The sequence below is a fragment of the Scyliorhinus canicula genome, chromosome 3, assembly GCF_902713615.1.
Source record: "Scyliorhinus canicula chromosome 3, sScyCan1.1, whole genome shotgun sequence".
Classification (NCBI taxonomy): domain Eukaryota; kingdom Metazoa; phylum Chordata; class Chondrichthyes; order Carcharhiniformes; family Scyliorhinidae; genus Scyliorhinus; species Scyliorhinus canicula.
The window spans coordinates 95257379-95278487 of NC_052148.1; the positions used below are offsets into that span (position 1 = coordinate 95257379).

General features: G+C 47.6%; 1 protein-coding gene across 8 annotated transcripts in view; it reads left to right on the top strand.

The window, feature by feature from the left end:
• The window catches only part of LOC119962816 (interleukin-6 receptor subunit beta-like), a 167995-nt gene that overhangs the window by 140348 nt on the left and 6538 nt on the right, over nt 1–21109 (top strand). For all 8 annotated transcript variants that reach the window (XM_038790931.1, XM_038790935.1, XM_038790936.1 and 5 more), the window contains 3 exons: nt 897–998; nt 5637–5780; nt 10110–10247. In XM_038790931.1, coding sequence (XP_038646859.1) covers nt 897–998; nt 5637–5780; nt 10110–10247 — 384 coding nt within the window. The remainder of the gene's footprint in view (nt 1–896; nt 999–5636; nt 5781–10109; nt 10248–21109) is intronic.

A 21109-nucleotide genomic window follows, 5' to 3' on the forward strand; every position in this document is an offset into this window, starting at 1 on the left:
ATGGCGGCACGTGGGATCGAGGTGACGTTTTGCGGTGTGACTGAAGGGTCGAGTGCAAAGAGGAGACCTTGGCTGATCGGAGTAGATCATTCATCTGACTTTCTGCATTGCACACCTGTCCTCTTGTTCAGGCTCCTGGCACTGACTAGTGCTGCGATCATCTCCCAGGCGGGATTCGTCACCTTGCTGGAGAGCCTCCTGTCAGCCTAAGGGTATATTGTGGCCCACCTCTTCTCCCTGTCATCCAGCAAATGTGTGAGGACCTCCTCTGGGATCTGGGAGCTGGTTTTGTAGTTGCCACCACCCCTGGCTTGAATGAATGTTTTTAGCAAACCATGGGGCAACTGGTCATTTCCATGATGGGAGAACTCTGAAGCCTGGTTCAGTCCCTGAGGATCATGGAGCCTTTTAAATGGAGCGCCCCCTTCAGTGAAGTACTCAGTTGAGCTCAGGGGCAGGCAATATGTTTTGCACCTCAGGAGCAGTGGTTTCCATGTGGGGAGAAAAACATTCTTCTAAGTGCCTGAAAATTGCGGACCGGATCACGCTGGCAGGAATCGCACTGATTTTCTCACCGAAAATAACACTTTTCCGGAAAATTTCACCCTGGGTTCTAATTGAAAGCTTGAAGTATGATTACCATTCATAACACCTGGGAACTAAAGGACAACAAGAACGCACAGCAATGACCTATCAGTAAAGAACAGCAACCATCAAGAATTGGCTGTTTTAAGAACAGTTAAATGCTTTAAGCAGTGCAATGCACATAATAATGAAACGCATATGACTAATTAAGTTTGAACAAGATGTTTGCGTTTTGGTGTTTATATTGAAAATGTATTATTTAAAGAATCTTTCCAAATCGTTGCACAATTTTTCTCTGATTTCTTTCACAGAAAACGTAGAACAATATAAGCGCTATAACATCTCTGTTTATTCTTTGTATGATGATGGTCCAGATAATCCATTTTCAGTACCAGCATATCTTCAGCAAGATGGTAAGTAGACATTCCAAGATTTTATAGATAACTAGGGGCTTTTCACGATTTGTGATTGTGTGACAATAGATAACAGGCTGTGTGCTAGATTGTATTGTCAACTTGGAAATGCAGCTTGCCAGATTGGCACTGTTCAAATGTTGTATTTCCTGATTTAAAAACATGCTGTGTTCCAGAAAATACAATACCTTTACATTTCTGCACAGTTAAAATCATTTCCCTTTTTTCTGCTTTGCAATAATATTTTATGCAATATCAGTAGCCTGTTGATTCAACCAAGAAGCACAAGTCACATTTATAAGGATACCTTTATGGTTCTGTCGCAGTGGGGACGGGACTGTAAAATGTGGAAAGCCATTCAAAAGTCCATTGACTTTTTAGGACTGTAAAATCCTCGCCATGACTGTTGGAGGAGTTATGCTCCCCCCGGAGGAGGCAAGGGAAAAATGGGAAGAAGAACTAGGCATAGAAATAGGGGGAGGACTCTGGATCGAAGCACTGCGCAGGGCGAACTCCGCCTCCACATGACCAAGCCCAAGCCTAACGCAGCTAAAGGTGGTGCACAGAGCGCAGCTAGCCAGAACCCGAATGAGCCGGTTCTTCCCGGAGGTGGAGGACAAACGTGAATGTTGCCATGAGGCCCGGCCAACCATGCCCACATATTCTGGGCCTGCTCAGACTTGTCAGGTTCTGGACAACCTTCTTTGAGGCGATGCCCAGGGTTGTGTGGGTGAGGGTGGAGCCATGCCCAATGGTGGTGGTCTTCAGGGTTTCAGATCAGTCCTGCCTGGCTGGCGTTCGGCAGCGCCAGCCAAAGCTGCAGACTGGCTGTCCGTTTGATTGATTTTCTCAAGCTTAAGAAAATAAAATTCACAGGACACGGTTGAGAGAGACACATACAAGCCACGGGACAAAGGGGACAAGGTGGGAAATGGGGAATGGGAGGTAGCAAAGGCACGTGGTGAGAGAGACAAGAAACAAAGCCACAGGGGAAGGGGCCGATGGCAGCTGCTCCTCCTGATTAAACAACTACAACACTCTTCCCAAAGGTGGTGGATAGATGTGAACTATGCCAAGGAGGCCTGGCCAACCATGCCCACATGTTCTGGTCTTGCCCCAGACTTGCTGGGTACGGGACAGGCTTCTTCGAGGCAATGTCCAAAGTGGTGGGGATGAGGATGGAGCCGTGCCCGAAAGTGGCGGTCTTCGGGGTTTCAGACCAGCCAGACCTATTCCTGGGGAGGAGTGCGGATGCCCTAGCCTTTGCCTCCTTAATTGCCCGCCATAGAATCCTGCTCGGCTGGCGGTCAGCACCACCACCCAAAGCTGCAGACTGGCTGTCCGACCTATTGGAATTTCTCCAAATGGAGAAAATCAAATTCACCATCTGTGGGTCGGAAGAGGGCTTCCACAAAACATGGGAGCCTTTCACCCGACTATTCTGAAACTTGTTTGTGGCCAACACATAAATAAATAAATAGCCAGTAGCCAGGGAGAAATAGCCAGGGCAAGATAGAAAGAGGAAAGCGAGGGAGGACCGGGGTGGGATGTGGGGGTGGGGGGGCAGAGCTGTGGGGGGGCAGCAGTGAAGAAAGAATGGGGGGCAGAGGTGAAGAAGGGGGGAAGGGAGAGGGGGGGGTTCAGGGTGAGGGGAACTGAAGGGGGGTGGGGTCGAGGGGATTGTACGCTGAGCCAGATGGTGACAGACTGTAAGTAGAGAAACCTAAGAAGAAGCCTTTGGGTACTGTACAATAAATGAAAATGAATGGCAATGTATATAATTTTGAAGACGCCAATAAAAAATACTACGCTGGTATCTTTCTGACAATGTGTAAATTTCCCACAAACGTCCTGACGACAAAAGCAGGACAAATCCAATATAGCCAACCATTGCCCAATCAGCCCACTCTTGATTATGAGCAAAGTGATGGAATATGCCGCTGACAGTTATCAAACAACACATTCACATACACAGTATAATCGATTCACAGCTGCTCAGTTTTGGTTCCCCTGGGGCCACTCGACTTCTGATCTTCTTGCAACCGTGGTCCAAACATGAACAAATATTTAGCTCAGTTGGCTGCACAGCTGGGTCATGATATAGAGTGAGACCAACAGTGTGGGTTCAATTCCTGTACCAGTTAGGTATTCATTTTTTAAAACATTTTAAATCTTAGAGTACCCAATTAATTTATTTCCAATTAAGGGCAATTTAGCGTGTTCAGTCTCCCTACTCTGCATATCTTTGGGTTGTGGGGGCGAAACCCACACAAACACAGGGAGAATGTGCAAATGCCTCACAGACAGTGACGCAGAGCCAGGATCAAACCTGGGACCTCGACGCCGTGAGGCAGCAGCGCTAACCCACTGTGCCACCGTGCTGCCCTGTTGAAGGTACTCATGAAGGTCCCACATTCTCAATCTCGCCTGAGGTGTGGTGATCCTCAGGTTATATCACCTCAAAGGCGAAAGGAGCCTCTGGTCATCTGGGACTAAGGTGACTTTACTTTGGGGCGGAAAGGTGGTTAGCACTGCTGCCTCACAGCACCAAGGACCCAGGTTCAATTCAGGCCTAGGGTGACTGTGCGGTGTTTGTATTTTATCCCTGTGCCTCTGTGGGTTTCGTCTGGGTGCTCCGTTTTCGTCCCACGATGCAATGTAGATTTGTCATGCTAGATTGCCTCTTAGTGTTAAAAGATGTTCAGGTTAGGTGGGGTTATGCGGTTACGGGGAGAAGGTGGGGTGGACATTAGTGGTATGCACATTCAAAGGGTCAGTGCAGACTCGATGGGCCGAATGGCATCCTTCTGCACTGTAGGAATTCTATGAGTGGCCTAGCTAGGGTGCTTTTTCAGAGAGTCAGTGCAGACTCAATGGACCTCTTTCAGCACTGCAGGAATTCTACAAAAAGCGTTGAATTCAAGAGGTGAAGTGCGAGTGACCGCCCTTGACATCAAGGTAGTATTTTACCAAGGTGGCATCAAGTAGTCCTGTTATAGACAGGGATAGGAGAGAACCAAAACTCTTGTTCCCTTCCCTTGCTGTTTTTGATCAGTGTAAATTTTGAAAAGGAAGGGGTATGTGCTTATTTATGCTTCAGTGTATGAAGAATTTTAATAAACAGCAGCAAGCTTTTGATGGGTTTAAATAATAATAATAGCTTATTGTCACAGGTAGGCTTCAATGAAGTTACTGTGAAAAGCCCCTAGTCGCCACATTCCGGCACCTGAACAGGGAGGTCGGCATGGGAATTGAACCTGCGCTGCTGGCATTGTTCTGCATTACAAGGCAGCTGTTTAGCCCACTGTGCTAAACCAGCCATTGGTTAAATAAAGAGGACTATTTCTACATGTGCTCACCCCAAAAGTCTAATGCTACATCACTCATCATCACATTCACACAGACACACATAAACACTCTTTTTTCTCTTATTGGCTCCCTCAAGATGTTGCCGTCTGCAGTTCTTAAAGGCATAAATATTGCTGCCCTTACCATTGCTGTGAATTCTGCAGACAGTACTTGAGTATTTTTTTTTAAAGGGTGACCAACATGGCTGCTCTACTCTGTGCTCTTTCACAGCTCCCTTCCAAATATGGTGTTTGGCTTAAGTTATTTACCAACGACATGGAGCTTTGTGTGCAGAGAGCAGGTCCAAGGCTGCAAATTCTGCTGTGAGTTACTTCCTTCCTGACTTCCTAAAGCCTGCCCATTTACAAGGCATAAGTCAGGAGTGTAATGGAATACTCTTCACTTTCCTGGATCAATCAACCCCAGCAACACGCAAGAAACTTGATACCACCCGGGACAAAATAGCTCGCTTGATTGGTGCCCCATCCACCACCTTGAACATTCACTCTCACCACAACTAATGGACAATGGATGTTGTGTGTACAATCTATAGGATGCCCTGCGGCAACTCATTCCTTAGGCAACACCTTTCACACTTATGACCTCTACCATCTAGAAGGACAAGGGCAGCAGAAAACACACCGCCTACATGTTCCCACCCAAGTCACGCACAATCCCCACTTGGAACTATATCGCGGTTCCTTCACTGTCACTGGGTGAAAATCCAGGAACTCTTCCCTAACAGCATTGAGGGTGCATTTATACCACAAGGACTTCAGCAGTTCAAGAAGGCAGCTCACCACCACCTTCTCAAGGGCAAATTAGGGTACACAACAAATGTTATCTGTGCCAGCGATTCTCATGTTCCATGAATTAATTTTTAAAATTGCTAATCCTACTAGGACCAACTTCTGATCCATGGAATATATTGTTTATAACTGGCAAGGGAATAAAACCCACTTGGAGAAATAACGTGGCTGACGTATTGGGCCAGAATTTAGCCATTGAAACGTACCCGAAGGCAGAGAGTTATAATTGGGCACATCACGTCCTGGCAGTAGTGGAGATTGGTGCCATATTCATTGACTCTGTTTTCAGCCAGTATATAGGTGGGAAGATAAGTGGAGTAGATGTGCTGCTGAGAGGCTGGTGAATACCACAAACCTGTACAGGACTGTAATATAAAGCCACCCTCTTGTCTGACAATAATACCTGGTTCAATTGAGAATGGGGAAAAGACAATCTAAATGAATGAATTATGTGTGTTAAGATCAAGGTTTTCTTTGTCAGTTCCGGCAGAAGGTCCAGATATCCTTGCTCCAGATGTGAAACACACAGAAGCCACAATTAAATGGTGTGAAATTCCAGTGGAAAAGCGGCGGGGGTTCATCACCAATTATACCATCTTTTACAAATCTGCAAAAGGTGAAAATTGTAAGTGTGTTCTTTAGTGTTGTTGAGTAAAAAGTAATATTAAGGCACTGACAGATCTATATTAGTGATATGACACAAAGCTGGGTGGGTGAGCTGTGAGGAGGATGCAGGGATGCTTTCGTGTGATTTGGACAAGTTGAGTGAGTGGGGGCAAATGCTTGGTTGATGCAGAATAATGTGGTAATTGTGAGGTTATCCACTTTGGTAGCAAAAACGGGAAGGCAGATTATTATCTGAATGGCTATAGATTGAGAGAGGGGAATGTGCAACGAGACCTGGCTGTCCTCGTGCACCAGTCGCTGAAAGTAAGCATGCGGGTGTGTGCAGCAGACGGTAAAGAAGGCAGATGATATGTTGGCCTTTATAGTGAGAGGATTTGAGTACAGGAGCAGGGCTGTCTTGCTGCATTTATACAGGGCCTTGGTGAGACCACACCTGGAATACTGTTTGCAGTTTTAGTCTCCTTATTTTCAGGAAGAATATTCTTGCTATAGAGGGAGCGCAGCAAAGGTTTACCAGACTGATTCCTGGAATGACGGGACTGATGTACTAGGAGCGATTGAGTTGGTTAAAATTATATTAGCTGGAGTTCAGACAAATGAGGCAGAATCTCATAGAAACCTATAAAACTCTAACAGGATTAGACAGGGTAGATGTAAAAGCGATGTTCCCCTTTTGGGGGGGGGGGGGGTGGGGGTGGGGGTACCAGAACCAGGGGTCACAGCCTTAGGGATATGGGGTAAACCATTTAGGACTGAGACGAGGAGAAATTCCTTCACCCAGAGAGTGGTCGGCCTGTGGAATCCGCTACCATAAAGCAGTTGACGCCAAAACATTGTATGTTTTCATGAAGAAGTTAGATATAACTCTTGGGACTAAAGGGATCAAAGAATGTGGGGGGAAAGCGGAAGCAGGTTGAGTTGGATGATCAGCCATGATCATATTGAATGGCGGAGCAGGCTTGAAGGGCCAAATGGCCTCCTCCTGCTCCTTTTTTCTGTTTCTATGAATGGAATGGAATTGCACAAATCTCATTCCTTTTGTTTTCCCTGCGTGTGCCTCAATGAGCTATTCTACTCGCTGCAGCTCTTAAGGGGCAATTTAACTCAGCTGTCTGGATGGTCAGAGTGTAGTGTAAAACTAGGCCAATTGCATGGGTTCAATCCCTGCACCAGCGGTGGCCATTCATGGAGGTCTGCCTCCTTGCCTTGCCCCATGCTTGATGTAGATCGGTGCCCCTCCACCTATATAATCACTTATCTTTGAGGTCCTTCATGGACCCTACCTCACAGTAGCTCTCTACGATTTATTTCTCCTGTTTAATTTGCCATTGTTAAAGTTGTTATATGAGCTCATTTCCTCCCTTTTGATCAAACTTGAAGCCTACCAGGTCTCTACTTTACAGTTGCAGTTAGTCATTGATTCATTTAAGGATGGACAGTTATTGGTTTAATAATAGACTTGTACTATCAACATGTTTTCATATATTTTTACTCAATTAAATGCTGCCTATATAGGATAGAATTTACCGCACTGGAGAAGGCCATTCCTCTCATAGTGCCTTTGTCAATGCTAAATCTTCAAATGGAATTGTCTATGCCAATTCCATAGCTGAATGTTCCAGCCCTTCCTGCCAGTGGGGACTTCTGGGCCTACCGATGGAGACCCCTCACGACAGCTTCTCCCGGTGGTGCGGCTGGCAAACAGCACAAAACACCATTGACATTGGTGGGACTGTAAGGGGGTGAGTACCCTCCCCACAAATGCCTCTAGGATGCCAAAGGGGTTCCTTCATGGGAGGTAGGGATCAGGGAAGTTTGTGCTGGGCTGAAGGGGTTCAGGTCAGGGGTCTTTTCTGGGATGGAGGTTGTTTGGCTGTGCTTCCCATTTACAGTCTTCAGGTATCTAAAAATGAAAGTTCTCTCATAGTAAAGTGAAAGTGTTCCCATCTGGACCCCTAAATCTTTAACAAAGTCTGTCAGTATGCCAAGTTCAAAGATCTGTGAGATGAAGGTACAAGTAATCCCTTTAATGCGGTTGAAACTTTGGGAAATGGTTTTATCAGTCAATTTCATTGCTTTTTAAAGTATAGAAGCCTGCTTGTACGTCTAGAAGGCTAAAAGCTTTGAACTGCATTGTTTACATTAAATTTCACACACCATTCTGCCAAAATCTTTTTGATTGACGGGTCGAGGCAGTTTCAAAGGGGTGATTAAGATTGTTTATTTATATAGCTCTGCAGGGATACATTAACTTGAGGAGCAGGTGGTTTTATCACTTCAGTTTTTTTTAAAGGTTGGCTCTTTGTTCTCAAGTGCTTCCTAATAAACAGGGGCTCACCACCAGGAAGCCAGATGTGTTTTTGTGATTGGAAGCCTCTTTCCTGTGAGTTTGAGCTGGGATATATATATCAAGTGATTTTGACTTAAATATATAAGGCATGATTAGAAGTTTTCAGATGGTTCAAAACTTGACCATATGGTTGATAGCAAGGAGACTGCAGGAAGATGCCAATGGACTTATCAGGTGTGCAGAAATAAATAATGGCAAGAAACTAAGGAGTATAGAGGAACTGATAGATTTTAGAATGCATGTCCCCAGATCTCTGAAGGTAATGGGACAGGTAAATAAGGTGGTTAATAAGGAATATGGGATATATTCCTTGATTAGAAGAGACATAGGACAGAATTCTCCGTTTGGTGTACAGTTTGCGTTCCCATTGCAGACGCTATTTGGTAAGTGAGTCAGGATGTGAAATGGGCAGCACTCACAGAAGACCTGCCCCCCTGAAGTCGGGAGTCCGAGGTGAATCCACAGCTCCATGCAGTGAGGAATGAAGGGATACTCTCTTCCCCAGAGTGGACTGCAGACTCAGGCCTCGCCTCCTGTAAACCGTCTGGAAGGTGGTGGCAGAGGCAGTCAGCACTGCCAGCCTCACCAGGAGGAGACAGCTGGTGATCCAGAAGGGTGGGATTCACTGGTGAGGCTCCAAAGGCCATGGTGCAGGTGCCCTCTGTTTGCGATGAGCTCTGCTGATGCCTTGCTTCCTCTGGTCTGAGGCAGGCTTCTGAGGAATGCCAACACTTGGTGGGCCCCTTATTGTGCTTTCCCCTTGATGATACAGCTGGGGTTGAGGGTGTCCAGAGTGGTGGCCTGGGTGGGCTCCCATATGACCAGAGGCCTTCTGAGCATTTAAAGGACTCAGGCAGCACTCTGTACTATGAGCAACCTCGAGCCTTTAAGTAACTCCAAACGGGTACATTTGAAAGACAGACTGAGCAATGGTGGTCTGAACCAGGCCACCCCGATCCTGAGGGGGGCACCCTGGGTTCACGAACTTGGCACCAAGTCGCTCCTGTTACTGCTCGCGGCCTGGGGCAGCCACCCCTCAGCAAGCCTGACAATTTTCAACGGTTTTTCAGTGTTTTTGTTAGCCTCCCGCTTCCCCTCCGCGCCCAATCCCCATTTCTAAATACTTGAAGTAATTCATGCCCATGAGACCTCCGCCTGAGTCGGAAGGATGGAGCATGCTGTGTCCAACCTGCTAATCACATTTAAATACATGCAACCACAGGTTTTGCAAGCCCTGTCAGCACGAAGCGCAAACCTTGTTTTTGCCACCAGGGAGGGATCAGAGCATGGTGCTCGAATTGGTGCCAGACGCGGACCTTGAGTACGCTAAGTTGTGGGCATCCATTATGAGAAGGATGTGACCACACTAGAAAAGGTACAGAGAAGATTTGCAAGGATGTAGCCAGAATGGGAGAAATTTTTCCATGAAGAAAGCTTGGATAGGCAGGAATCATCTTACTTTGGAACGGAGGATGCTGAGAGGAGATTTAATTGATATATATGAATATAAAAATTATGAGGATCCTGGGCAGAGCGCTTAGGAATGACCTATTTCCCTCAACAGAGAAGGCCAAAAGCCAGGGGAATAGATTTAAATTGGTTGAAGGATTAGAGGGAAGTTGAACTCTTTTTCACCCAAAGGTCGGTGGTGTCTGGAGCTCTCTGCCTGAAAGGGTAGGGTTGGAGTTAGGGTTAGGGATAGAAACCCTCATCACATTTAAAAAGTACTTGGAAATGTGCTTTAAGTGCCATGAACTAGGAGGTTAGGTATGAAAACTTGGAAAGTGGGATTAGTGGATGGCTGTTTCTCAGCTGGCACCGATCCGATTGGTCAAATGACCTCCTGTGTTGTAAATGTTTTATTCTACAAATTTGTGAAATGAAAAATGGGTTAAAAGTTATTCCTGCACACAGAAATCTCATCACAAACTTGGACTACTTTTAACTGCCTCCAAATTTTCTTTGTTTATTTTGCAGCTGTAACAGTGAATTCGACTGTTCACAACTATACGCTGAAGTCTCTGCAGAAGAATACTGATTACGTATTATACGTTATGGCATCCACTGTGAAGGGAGGTATAAACTCGTCAATCCACTTCAAGACAGATTCGCATGGTAAGCGAAGCGCTCTGAGAAAAAGTTCAATGTTCAGGCGTTTGTTTCTCAGGTTTGTAGCTGCACAAATCACACTCTGTTTTATACAGGGTGGTAAAGATCCCTCATGAGCTGCAGGCTTATTCTTGCTCTCATACTTGCTTTCTCAGCTGAACATAACTGACCCAGAAAATCCACAGATACCACTTCCTGCATTGGGACGGTGCCTGTGGCTGATTCTGTCAAGGTTCTGTGGTGATATGCATCACTGTAAATACACAAGGCGTTAATGTAGATACACTAGGACACTGTAAATACACATGGGGTTAATGTAAATACACTAGAACTAAATAAACACTAGAGGGAGCACCAGAGACATCATGACACACAGACATTCAACCAATAGGTCAGTAAGATAGGACATGACCAATGGGCATTCAAGACACACCCAGAGGTGACACTACCACAAGGGGGCTACCCAGATAAAAGGACAGGGATACACATGCTCTTTCTCTTTCCATAGGCGACACTCAGAGAGACAGGGGCAGATCAGGAAGTATCACATCCACCACATGGATTAGAGCAGACTGGTTAGTTAGATCGAGTTACTAGTTAGATTAGCAGGAGAGTCGAACCCAAGTAGGAGAATTGTTAACTGTTCAATAAATCTGTTAAACACATCTCCAAGTCTGAACCTTCCTTTGTCAGAGCAGACATCAAGGAAGCAGCTTATGCTATGTGAAGAAGCATAACACAACAGGTGGGTCTTCAGGAAGAGTGGCTTTGAGGAATGGGTACAGCTGTGATGTTCCCTTACCAGGCCACCTTCCCTCCCAACCAACCTGACTCAGTTGACTCTGATGGATCCCTGTTCCAAGGCCACTTTAAAGTAATAGAATAAACTTGTGTCCCTAGTGAATTCTGGGAGTCTTGGATTGGACTCTTGGGCCTCATCCCCTTGGTTCAAAGGGAGGGTGCTTGTTTGGGACAGATGGCAGTGCAGTCGGAAGAGGTGAATTCCTGATCTTACCTGCACCATCAGGAACAGGAGCTGAATTGAGCCCATTTGCATAAAGCAGGTACCTGGGGCCATGTGCTACTTAAAACCTAAAAAAGCAGATCCGTATATTTATGACATCTTTATCACATATTCAGCAGGATTCTCCGCTGGCGGGATTCTCTGTTGCACCAAAGGTGCCCCCACGCCCGTGGGTTTTCCACTGGGATGGGGTGGCCACAATGGGAAATCCCATTGGCAGGTGGCGGGAACAGAGATTTGCGCTGCCGGCGAGGGTGCGTCGCCCAGGAAAATGTGGCTGGTGGACCGGAGAATCCCGCTGATTATGTTTCACTGCATTTGTAGCTGGAGAGCTGAAAATTGATGCATATTCAATATAATCATAATCTATTCTGCAGAGGAAATGTGACATGCTCAACAGTGATATACATATGATGTACTCCAACAAGATTTAAACCCTGTGACACTGAGTCCCCAGAAATATAAACTGTGGCTCTGGGAACTTAGTGATATTAACAGGATTTAAAAAAAAGCATAGTTTGAAATTTAAACCAGGCAGCTTGATTCTGGTCAAATCATTGCCCTGAGGAATGAACCGGCGAATGGCTGTTACTTATTTTATTTAGCTGAAACAGGCACAATGTGTGTACATGTTCCTACTGTCTGCAAAGAACAGGGCCCTGTGTTTTAAAATATGTAGCTTCCAGTACATGCTAATGTGCCAAACTGTGAGCTCGACTGACAATCTTAAATCGGAATCAAATTGCCTGGGAGACCGGTGGTGTGGGGCACGAGTGTTTGAGGTGGGTATAGGCCAGGGCCCCCAGGGCAGTCTAAGGCCACCCGCGGTGTCACCCTCAGATGCTGCAGGGGACGGGGCCAGATATGTGGGGGCACCATGGGGTAGGGCCTACCCTGTGAGTAACCTATCACCACACACTGCCACAGTACCTCACTCTGCACACTCTCCTCCCCACATCTACCTCAGACCCCGACCACACACACACACATACACACTCTTTCACACACACGCTTCACCTCTCACACACACTAACTCACATATAGTCACCCCGTTTCACCCCCCCCCCCCCACACATACACCCTCTCACGCGCACACACACCCTTTCACACACACACACCCTCTCACACAGGCACCCCCTCTCACACAGACACCCTCTCTCACACACACACACACACCCTCTCACACACACATCCTCTCACACACACACCCCCTCACACACAAACACACACACATGCACACCCTCTCACACACATACACACCCTCTCACACAGACACACACCCTCTCACACACCCCCTCACACACACACACACCCTCACACAGGCGCACACCCTCTCACACACACACAACCTCTCACACACACATACATACAACCTCTCACACACACATACACACCCTCTCACATACACACACCCTCTCACACACACACACCCTCATACTCAGACAAACACCCTCTCACACACACACCCCCTCTCACACACACAAACACCCTCTCACACACACACCCTCTCACAAACACACAAACCCTCTCACACACACACCCTCACACACACACACACACCACCTCTCTCACACACACCCTGTCACACACACATCTTCTCACACACACACACCCTCACACAGACACACACACTCTCACACAGACACCCTCTCTCACACACACCCCCTCACACACAGACACACACGCTCACACAGACGCACATCCTCTCACACACACCCTCTCACACACATACACACATTCGCACACACACACACCCTCATACGCACACAGACACCCTCTCACACACACACCCTCTCTCACACACACAAACCCTCTCACACACACAAACCCTCTCACACACGCTTCCTCTTACACACATGCCCCCTCTCACACACACACACACACTCTCTCACACACCCCCCTCACACACACATACACCCTCACACAGATGCACACACTCTCACACACACACACCCTCTCACACACATACACACTTTCTCACACACACACACCCTCATACACACACAAACACCCTCTCACACACACACCCCCCTCTCACACACACAAACACCCTCTCACACACAAACCCTCTCACACACGCTTCCTCTTACACACATGCCCCCTCTCACACACACACACACACTCTCTCACACCCCCCCCTCACACACACATACACCCTCACACAGATGCACACCCTCTCACACACACACACCCTCTCACACACATACACACTTTCTCACACACACCCTCATACACACACAAACACCCTCTCACACACACACCCCCCTCTCACACACACAAACACCCTCTCACACACACACCCTCTCACACACTCCCTCTCACACACACAAACACCCTCACACACACACCCTCTCACACACACAAACCCTCTCACACATGCTCCCTCTTACACACATGCCCCCTCTCACACACACACTCACCCTCTCACACGCACACACCCTCTCACACACACACACCCTGTCACACACACCCCTCTCTCACACACACTCCTTCTAACAGACATACACACACCCGCTCTCTCACGCACGCACACACAACCTGTCTCACACACACACACACTTACACACACACTCCTTCTAACAGACATACACACACACCCTCACACACACACATACACACCCTCTCACACAGACACACATCCTCTCACACACACACATACCCTCTCACACACATACACACTTTCTCACACACACACCCTCATACACACACAAACACCCTCTCACACACACACCCCCTCTCACACACACAAACACCCTCTCACACACACCCCCTCTCACACACACACACCCTGTCACACACACCCCCCTCTCACACACACTCCTAACAGACATACACACACCCGCTCTCTCTCACACACACACACAACCTCTCACACACACACACATACACACACACTCCTTCTAACAGACATACACACACACCCTCACACACACACATACACAACCTCTCACACACACACCCTCTCTCACACACACCCCCTCACACATACACACACACACCCTCACACAGATGCACACCCTCTCACACACACACACACATCCTCTCACACACATACACACTTTCTCACACACACACCCTCATACACACACAAACACCCTCTCACACACACACCCCCTCTCACACACACAAACACCCTCTCACACACACCCCCTCTCACACACACACACCCTGTCACACACACACCCCTCTCACACACACTCCTAACAGACATACACACACACTCACCCTCTCACACGCACAGACCCTCTCACACACACACACCCTGTCACACACACCCCTCTCTCACACACACTCCTTCTAACAGACATACACACACCCGCTCTCTCACGCACGCACACACAACCTGTCTCACACACACACACACTTACACACACACTCCTTCTAACAGACATACACACACACCCTCACACACACACATACACACCCTCTCACACAGACACACATCCTCTCACACACACACATACCCTCTCACACACATACACACTTTCTCACACACACACCCTCATACACACACAAACACCCTCTCACACACACACCCCCTCTCACACACACAAACACCCTCTCACACACACCCCCTCTCACACACACACACCCTGTCACACACACCCCCCTCTCACACACTCCTAACAGACATACACACACACCCGCTCTCTCTCACACACACACACAACCTCTCACACACACACACATACACACACACTCCTTCTAACAGACATACACACACACCCTCACACACACACATACACAACCTCTCACACACACACACGCACCCTCTCTCACACACACCCCTCACACATACACACACACACCCTGACACAGATGCACACCCTCTCACACACACACACACACACACCCTCTCACACACATACACACTTTCTCACACACACACCCTCATACACACACAAACACCCTCTCACACACACACACACCCCTCTCACACACACACACACACACACCCTCTCACACACCCTCTCACACACATACACACTTTCTCACACACACCCTCATACACACACAAACACCCTCTCACACACACACGCCCCCTCTCACACACACACCCTCTCACACATGCACACACACACCCTCTCGCACATACACACTCACAGCCTCTCACACACACACACCCTCTCACACACACACCCCCTCACACACACCCCTCTCTCACACACACTCCTTCTAACAGACATACACACACATGCTCTCTCTCTCACACACACAAACACACACCCTCCCTCTCACACTCACACACACTCACACACTCCTTCTAACAGACATACAGACACACCCTCTCACACACACACATACACCCTCTCTCTCACACACGGACAAACTCACACACACTCTTGTGTTTGGTCCTTTGTCCTTCACGAAGGAACTCACCAAACACTGCGACTTACCCAAACCAGAATTTTTTATTGAGTCTCATGGATAAGATAGCAATCTGATACAGAGCACGTTATCATGTAATCTTCTAACTGCTCCTATGGAACTCGCACCTAGCATTGACCATTCACATGTACATATTATTTCCCTCTCAATCTTCTTCAGGTGATGGCTGGAAGTGCCTCCTTTTATCCGAGTCACAGGTCACGTGACGATACCGCCACCTAATGGTTGGAGGTTGCACACCACCCAACTATGATATAGCCCATAGGCATATCACCATATCCCCCTTCCTCACAAAACATTGAGATATTTTTTTCTTATAGGTAACATTAAACATTACACTTTATACATTCAGTATATGTAGCTGGTACAGTGAGCAAGTTTTACTAAAGTGTCCATTTACATGCTGTGCCGGGCAAGCGTCCATTTCCTTTGTGCAGATCTCATTCTTTCAAGTTGTTGCCCACCTCGTCAGAGCCTGGTTTGCTGGCCAGCGTCTTGCTTTTCTTAGGCTTCTTTGAAAGGCCTGTGTCCAAGACTGCCATATTTGTATTACCAGTGACTTTCTCTTCTGTTCTCTTGAATATTGTTGCTTGCTACTTGCGACTGTTTTTCGTTGCTGGTTGGCTGGTGGGATGACGTAGTTCTCCCAATATTCTATTCTTTTTTGAAAAATGTTTTGGACACAGTAATGTATTTTGGTTTGGCGCTTGGTTTTGGTTGTTTTTTTCTTTGTAGCAGCCTCTGGTGTGGCACTGGCTGACATTGTGGGTTGAGTTGTTTGCAGAGGTTTAGGCATTGCATCATCTCTGGGTGGTGTGACCACGCCCACTTTTGCAGCCTCATCGACATGTTGAGTCACCTCTGTTTCTAGTGCCGGCATGAAGGCTGGAAGTGGGGTTGCCGGTTTCACCTCTTCTTGGAATGCTGGAGCATCGGTGACTCGCTCTTCATCACTGGAGATGACTATACTTTCAGGCTGAGCTGATCCAGGCACTGGATCTTCTTGATCAAACTCACAAATGTGCGAGTGGTCCGTGGATTTGCATAATGAGATAGTCATTAGGTCGTCCTCAGAGTCAGTGTCAGAGTTGCCTACTATTTCAATCTCCATGTTGCTGTAATCAGCATCTTCATCTATGTCCTCCTATTCGTCATCAGTGTCGTTGACTGCCTGGGAGTAAATTACGGAAGCCTCGCCATTGCTTGCAGACCACCAGAGCCTCATCTGTGCTTCAGGAGAAGACATGGACAAGCAGCTCATAGTGTTCGTCATCCGTCTCATCTTCCACTTTCTGCATCATCATCGACAACTTCAAACAGATGTTCATAGTAATCGGCCTTAGATTCAGCATCAGCGTCAGTCTTTTCACCTGAAACATACAATTTCCATGTGGAATTATTTGTTTTTGAAATAGAGCGCCAAGTTCAAAATCAGCCTTTTGTTTGGCCTCCGAAGCTTGGCTTAAAATTCAACCCCGTGGAACTTCAGTGGGACTGAAGAAGTTGAAGAACGATTCATTGGATATGGTTCTTGTCGCTGTTCTTGGAGTGCTCCGACCCTGTACGTTGGTTCCGTTCGAATTGTTCTTACTGTTACATTTTTGCCCTCCCTCCAGTCGATTGTGCAGCCTGTGCAGCCAATGATTTGTGGTTCAGCAAAGAAGGATTTAAGCGGCCGTGAGTCCAACTGATACATTTTAGTGATCACCTCATTCGTGAAATACTCATTAGGCCTGAATGTAAACTCCAGAGTGAAGCTCCCCAGCTTTCCATTCTCTTTCCATTTAACACTCACATTTCGCAGATACTGGAATACGGGTTCGTCGTGATCTCGTATCATGCCATTTAGCCAATGCACATCCTTGAAGACTGTTAAGCAGAATTGTGGAATTCCCACTGGCAGTCCCGTCCCCTAGTCTGGTTTGTCATCCTCCACTAGGATTTCTTCTAAATTCTCATACACCGTGCACACTGTAAAGCCTTGCAGTGATTCACTGTGCTCAGGTGACCAGCCACCTTCCAGGATATTTAGTCGCTCGACTAGATTCAAGGATTCACACAATTGTACCCCAAGAACTGAGTCAACATCCATGTCTACAATTTGAAAGAATATTGTGTGCTTCATACCTGCCACTGAGAGCACTAGTTCACAAACATCAAAGGTCTCCAGAGTTCTTGTTTCAAAGTTAATGATCAGCCCTGGCCGATCAGCAAAGTCCCACTACACGTTTAGCTTTTGCTAAACCTCGACTCACAAGGTTGGCTTTAGGGTCAAAGTCACAATGAATGAAAGCACCATTGAGCGTTCTTATTATCTTTATTCTTTGTTTCGATTTTGCTTTCATATTTATTTTTCAGAGTTTTCTGGTTTCTCGCCACAATGAGATCGATGAAAAACCGCTCCTCTGTGCTTATCTCATCTACTGCATGCACCGCTCGTGCATGGTCCATGGTGGAACGTGCAAAACATTGTTTTGCAAAGTGACCAACACGGCCGCACCTGGAACAAATTTTTCCATAGGCCGGACATTGCCATGGGCATGTCGAGTGCCACATTTCTTGCACAAATTGGCAGCGGTTGCTTCTGTCGGCCACTTAAAATGGCTGCCTGTACTGAGATCACATTTCTTCATGGCGTGTGTCACAGCACTAATGGCACTGGCTTCTTCCATGTTGGCGCCAACGTTTTTTGAGCAGAGTGCACCTATACTTTGTGCAGCAATCTTGCTCGCCTAGCAAATCTTCACTGTCCTTCCCAGTACTAAATCTTCCTCTCACAATAATAGCGCCTGACGTTTATCATCAAGGAAACCAAAGACAATTTGGTCTCGGATTAGCAAAGATTTCAGGTCACGGAAGTTGGAAGACTGGGCCTTCAGCCTTCAGTCTGTGACAAAACTGGCAAATGATTGGCCAGTTCTCTGGGTACGCATATGGAACATAACACTCAAACATTTCATTCTTGTTAGGGGAACAATACTTATTGAAGTGCTTCATCATTTCATCAAATTTCTTGTGATCCTCCCCATTATCAAACACAAACGAGTTGTACAGTTCGGGTGCTTGGGGACCTACCACTGTTAGCAGACTGAGCCTGCAGGCACATGGCCGCAACATAAAGTTTGAACTGCTGTTTGAACAGCAGCCAGTTCTCATCTACGTTACCGGACATCTGAAGCTGGTGGTGGTCCTCAGTCCATCCATCTCGAGCTTCAGCATTTTCTTACGTGTTGGGTCGCCTCAGGTTGCAGTTCAACAGACCGGTCTTCAAGCCAAATGCCTAACATTGTCACTACTGTCACTATCTCAACACTCCTGGTACCATGTTGTGTTTGGTCTTTTGTACTTCACGAAGGAACTCACTAAACACTTCAACTTGTCCAAACCAGGATCTTTTGTTGAGTCTCATGTGGTAAGATAGCAATCCGATACAGAGCACGTTATCATGGAGTCTGCTAACTATTCTTCTGGAACATGCACCTAGCACTGACCATTCAATATACACCTTATTACCCTCTCAATCTTCTGGTGATGGCCGGATGTGCCTCCCTTTATATCCGAGTCACAGATCACATGAGACCGCATGGTGTGTCTGTACCGCCACCTGCTGGTTGGAGGTTGCATACCATCCAACTATGATATAGCTCATAGGCATATCACCACAACGCCCCTCTCACACACTCCCTCTCACACACACACTCACTCTCACACACTCCTTCTCTCAAACACCCCCTCTCCCACACACTCCCTCTCACACACACACTCCCTCTCACACACTCCCTCTCTCCCACACACTCCCTCTCACACACACTCCCTCTCACACACTCCTTCTCTCAAACGCCCCCTCTCACACACACTCAGGCTCACATACAGACTCCCCCTCATACACACTCGCTCTCACACATACCCAATCTCACACACTCTCACACCTTCTATCTCACACACATTCCCTCTCTCTCACACACACTCCCTCTGTAACACACACCCCATCTCCCACACTCCCTCTCACACACACTCCCTCTCACACACACACTCCCTCTCACACACTCTCTCTCTCAAACGCACCCTCTCACACACACTCCCTCTCACATACAGACTCCCCCTCTCACACACACTCGCTCTCACACATTCTCCATCTGACACACTCTCACACCTTCTATCTCACACACATTCTCTCTCTCTCACACACACTCCATGTCACACACTCCCTCTGTAACACACACTCCATCTCCCACACTCCCTCTCACACACACTCCCTCTCACACACACACTCCCTCTCACACACTCTCTCTCTCAAACGCACCCTCTCACACACACTCCCTCTCACATACAGACTCCCCCTCTCACACACACTCGCTCTCACACATTCTCCATCTCACACACTCTCACACCTTCTATCTCACACACATTCTCTCTCTCTCACACACACTCCATGTCACACACTCCCTCTGTAACACGCACTCCATCTCACACACTCCCTCTCACACACTCCCTCTCACACATACACTCCCTCTCACACACTCCCTCTCTCAAATGCACCCTCTCACACACACTCCCTCTCACACACACTCCCTCTCACACATACACTCCCTCTCACACACTCCCTCTCTCAAATGCACCCTCTCACACACTCCCTCTCACATACAGACTCCCCCTCTCACACACACTCCTTCTCACACATTCTGCATCTCACACACTCTCACACCTTCTCTCTCACACACACTCCCTCTCTCTCGCACACACTCCATGTCACACACTCCCTCTGTAACACACACTCCATCTCCCACACTCCCTCTCACACACACTCCCTCTCACACGCACACTCCCTCTCACACACACACTCCCTCTCACACAATCTCCATCTCACACACTCTCCCTCTCACACACACACTCCCTCTCACACATTCTCCATCTCACACACTCTCACACCTTCTCTCTCACACACACTCCCTCTCTCTCGCACACACTCCATGTCACACACTCCCTCTGTAACACACACTCCATCTCACACACACTCCCTCTCACACACACTCCCTCTCACACACACACTCCATCTCACACACTCCCTCTCACACACACTCCCTCTCACACACACTCCCTCTCTCTCACACACACTCCATGTCACACACTCCATCTCCCACACTCCCTGTCACACACACAAACCGCCATTCACACAGCGGGCCAGGTCGAACGGCACGCTGTGCCTGAAAAGCAGCGCATCGTGGAGCAATGAGGCTGTTAGAAGCCAGGAGACCCAGCTCCTGGAATCTACCTGGCTCGCAACGCCTCGCAAGATCTAACTCTTGTCCAAAGTTCAAAGATGTGCGGGTTAGGTGGATTGGCCATGTTAAATTACCCGTAGTGTCCTAAAAAGTAAGGTTAAGGGGGGGTTGTTGGGTTACGGGTATAGGTTGGATACGTGGGTTTGAGTAGGGTGATCATGGCTCGGCACAAC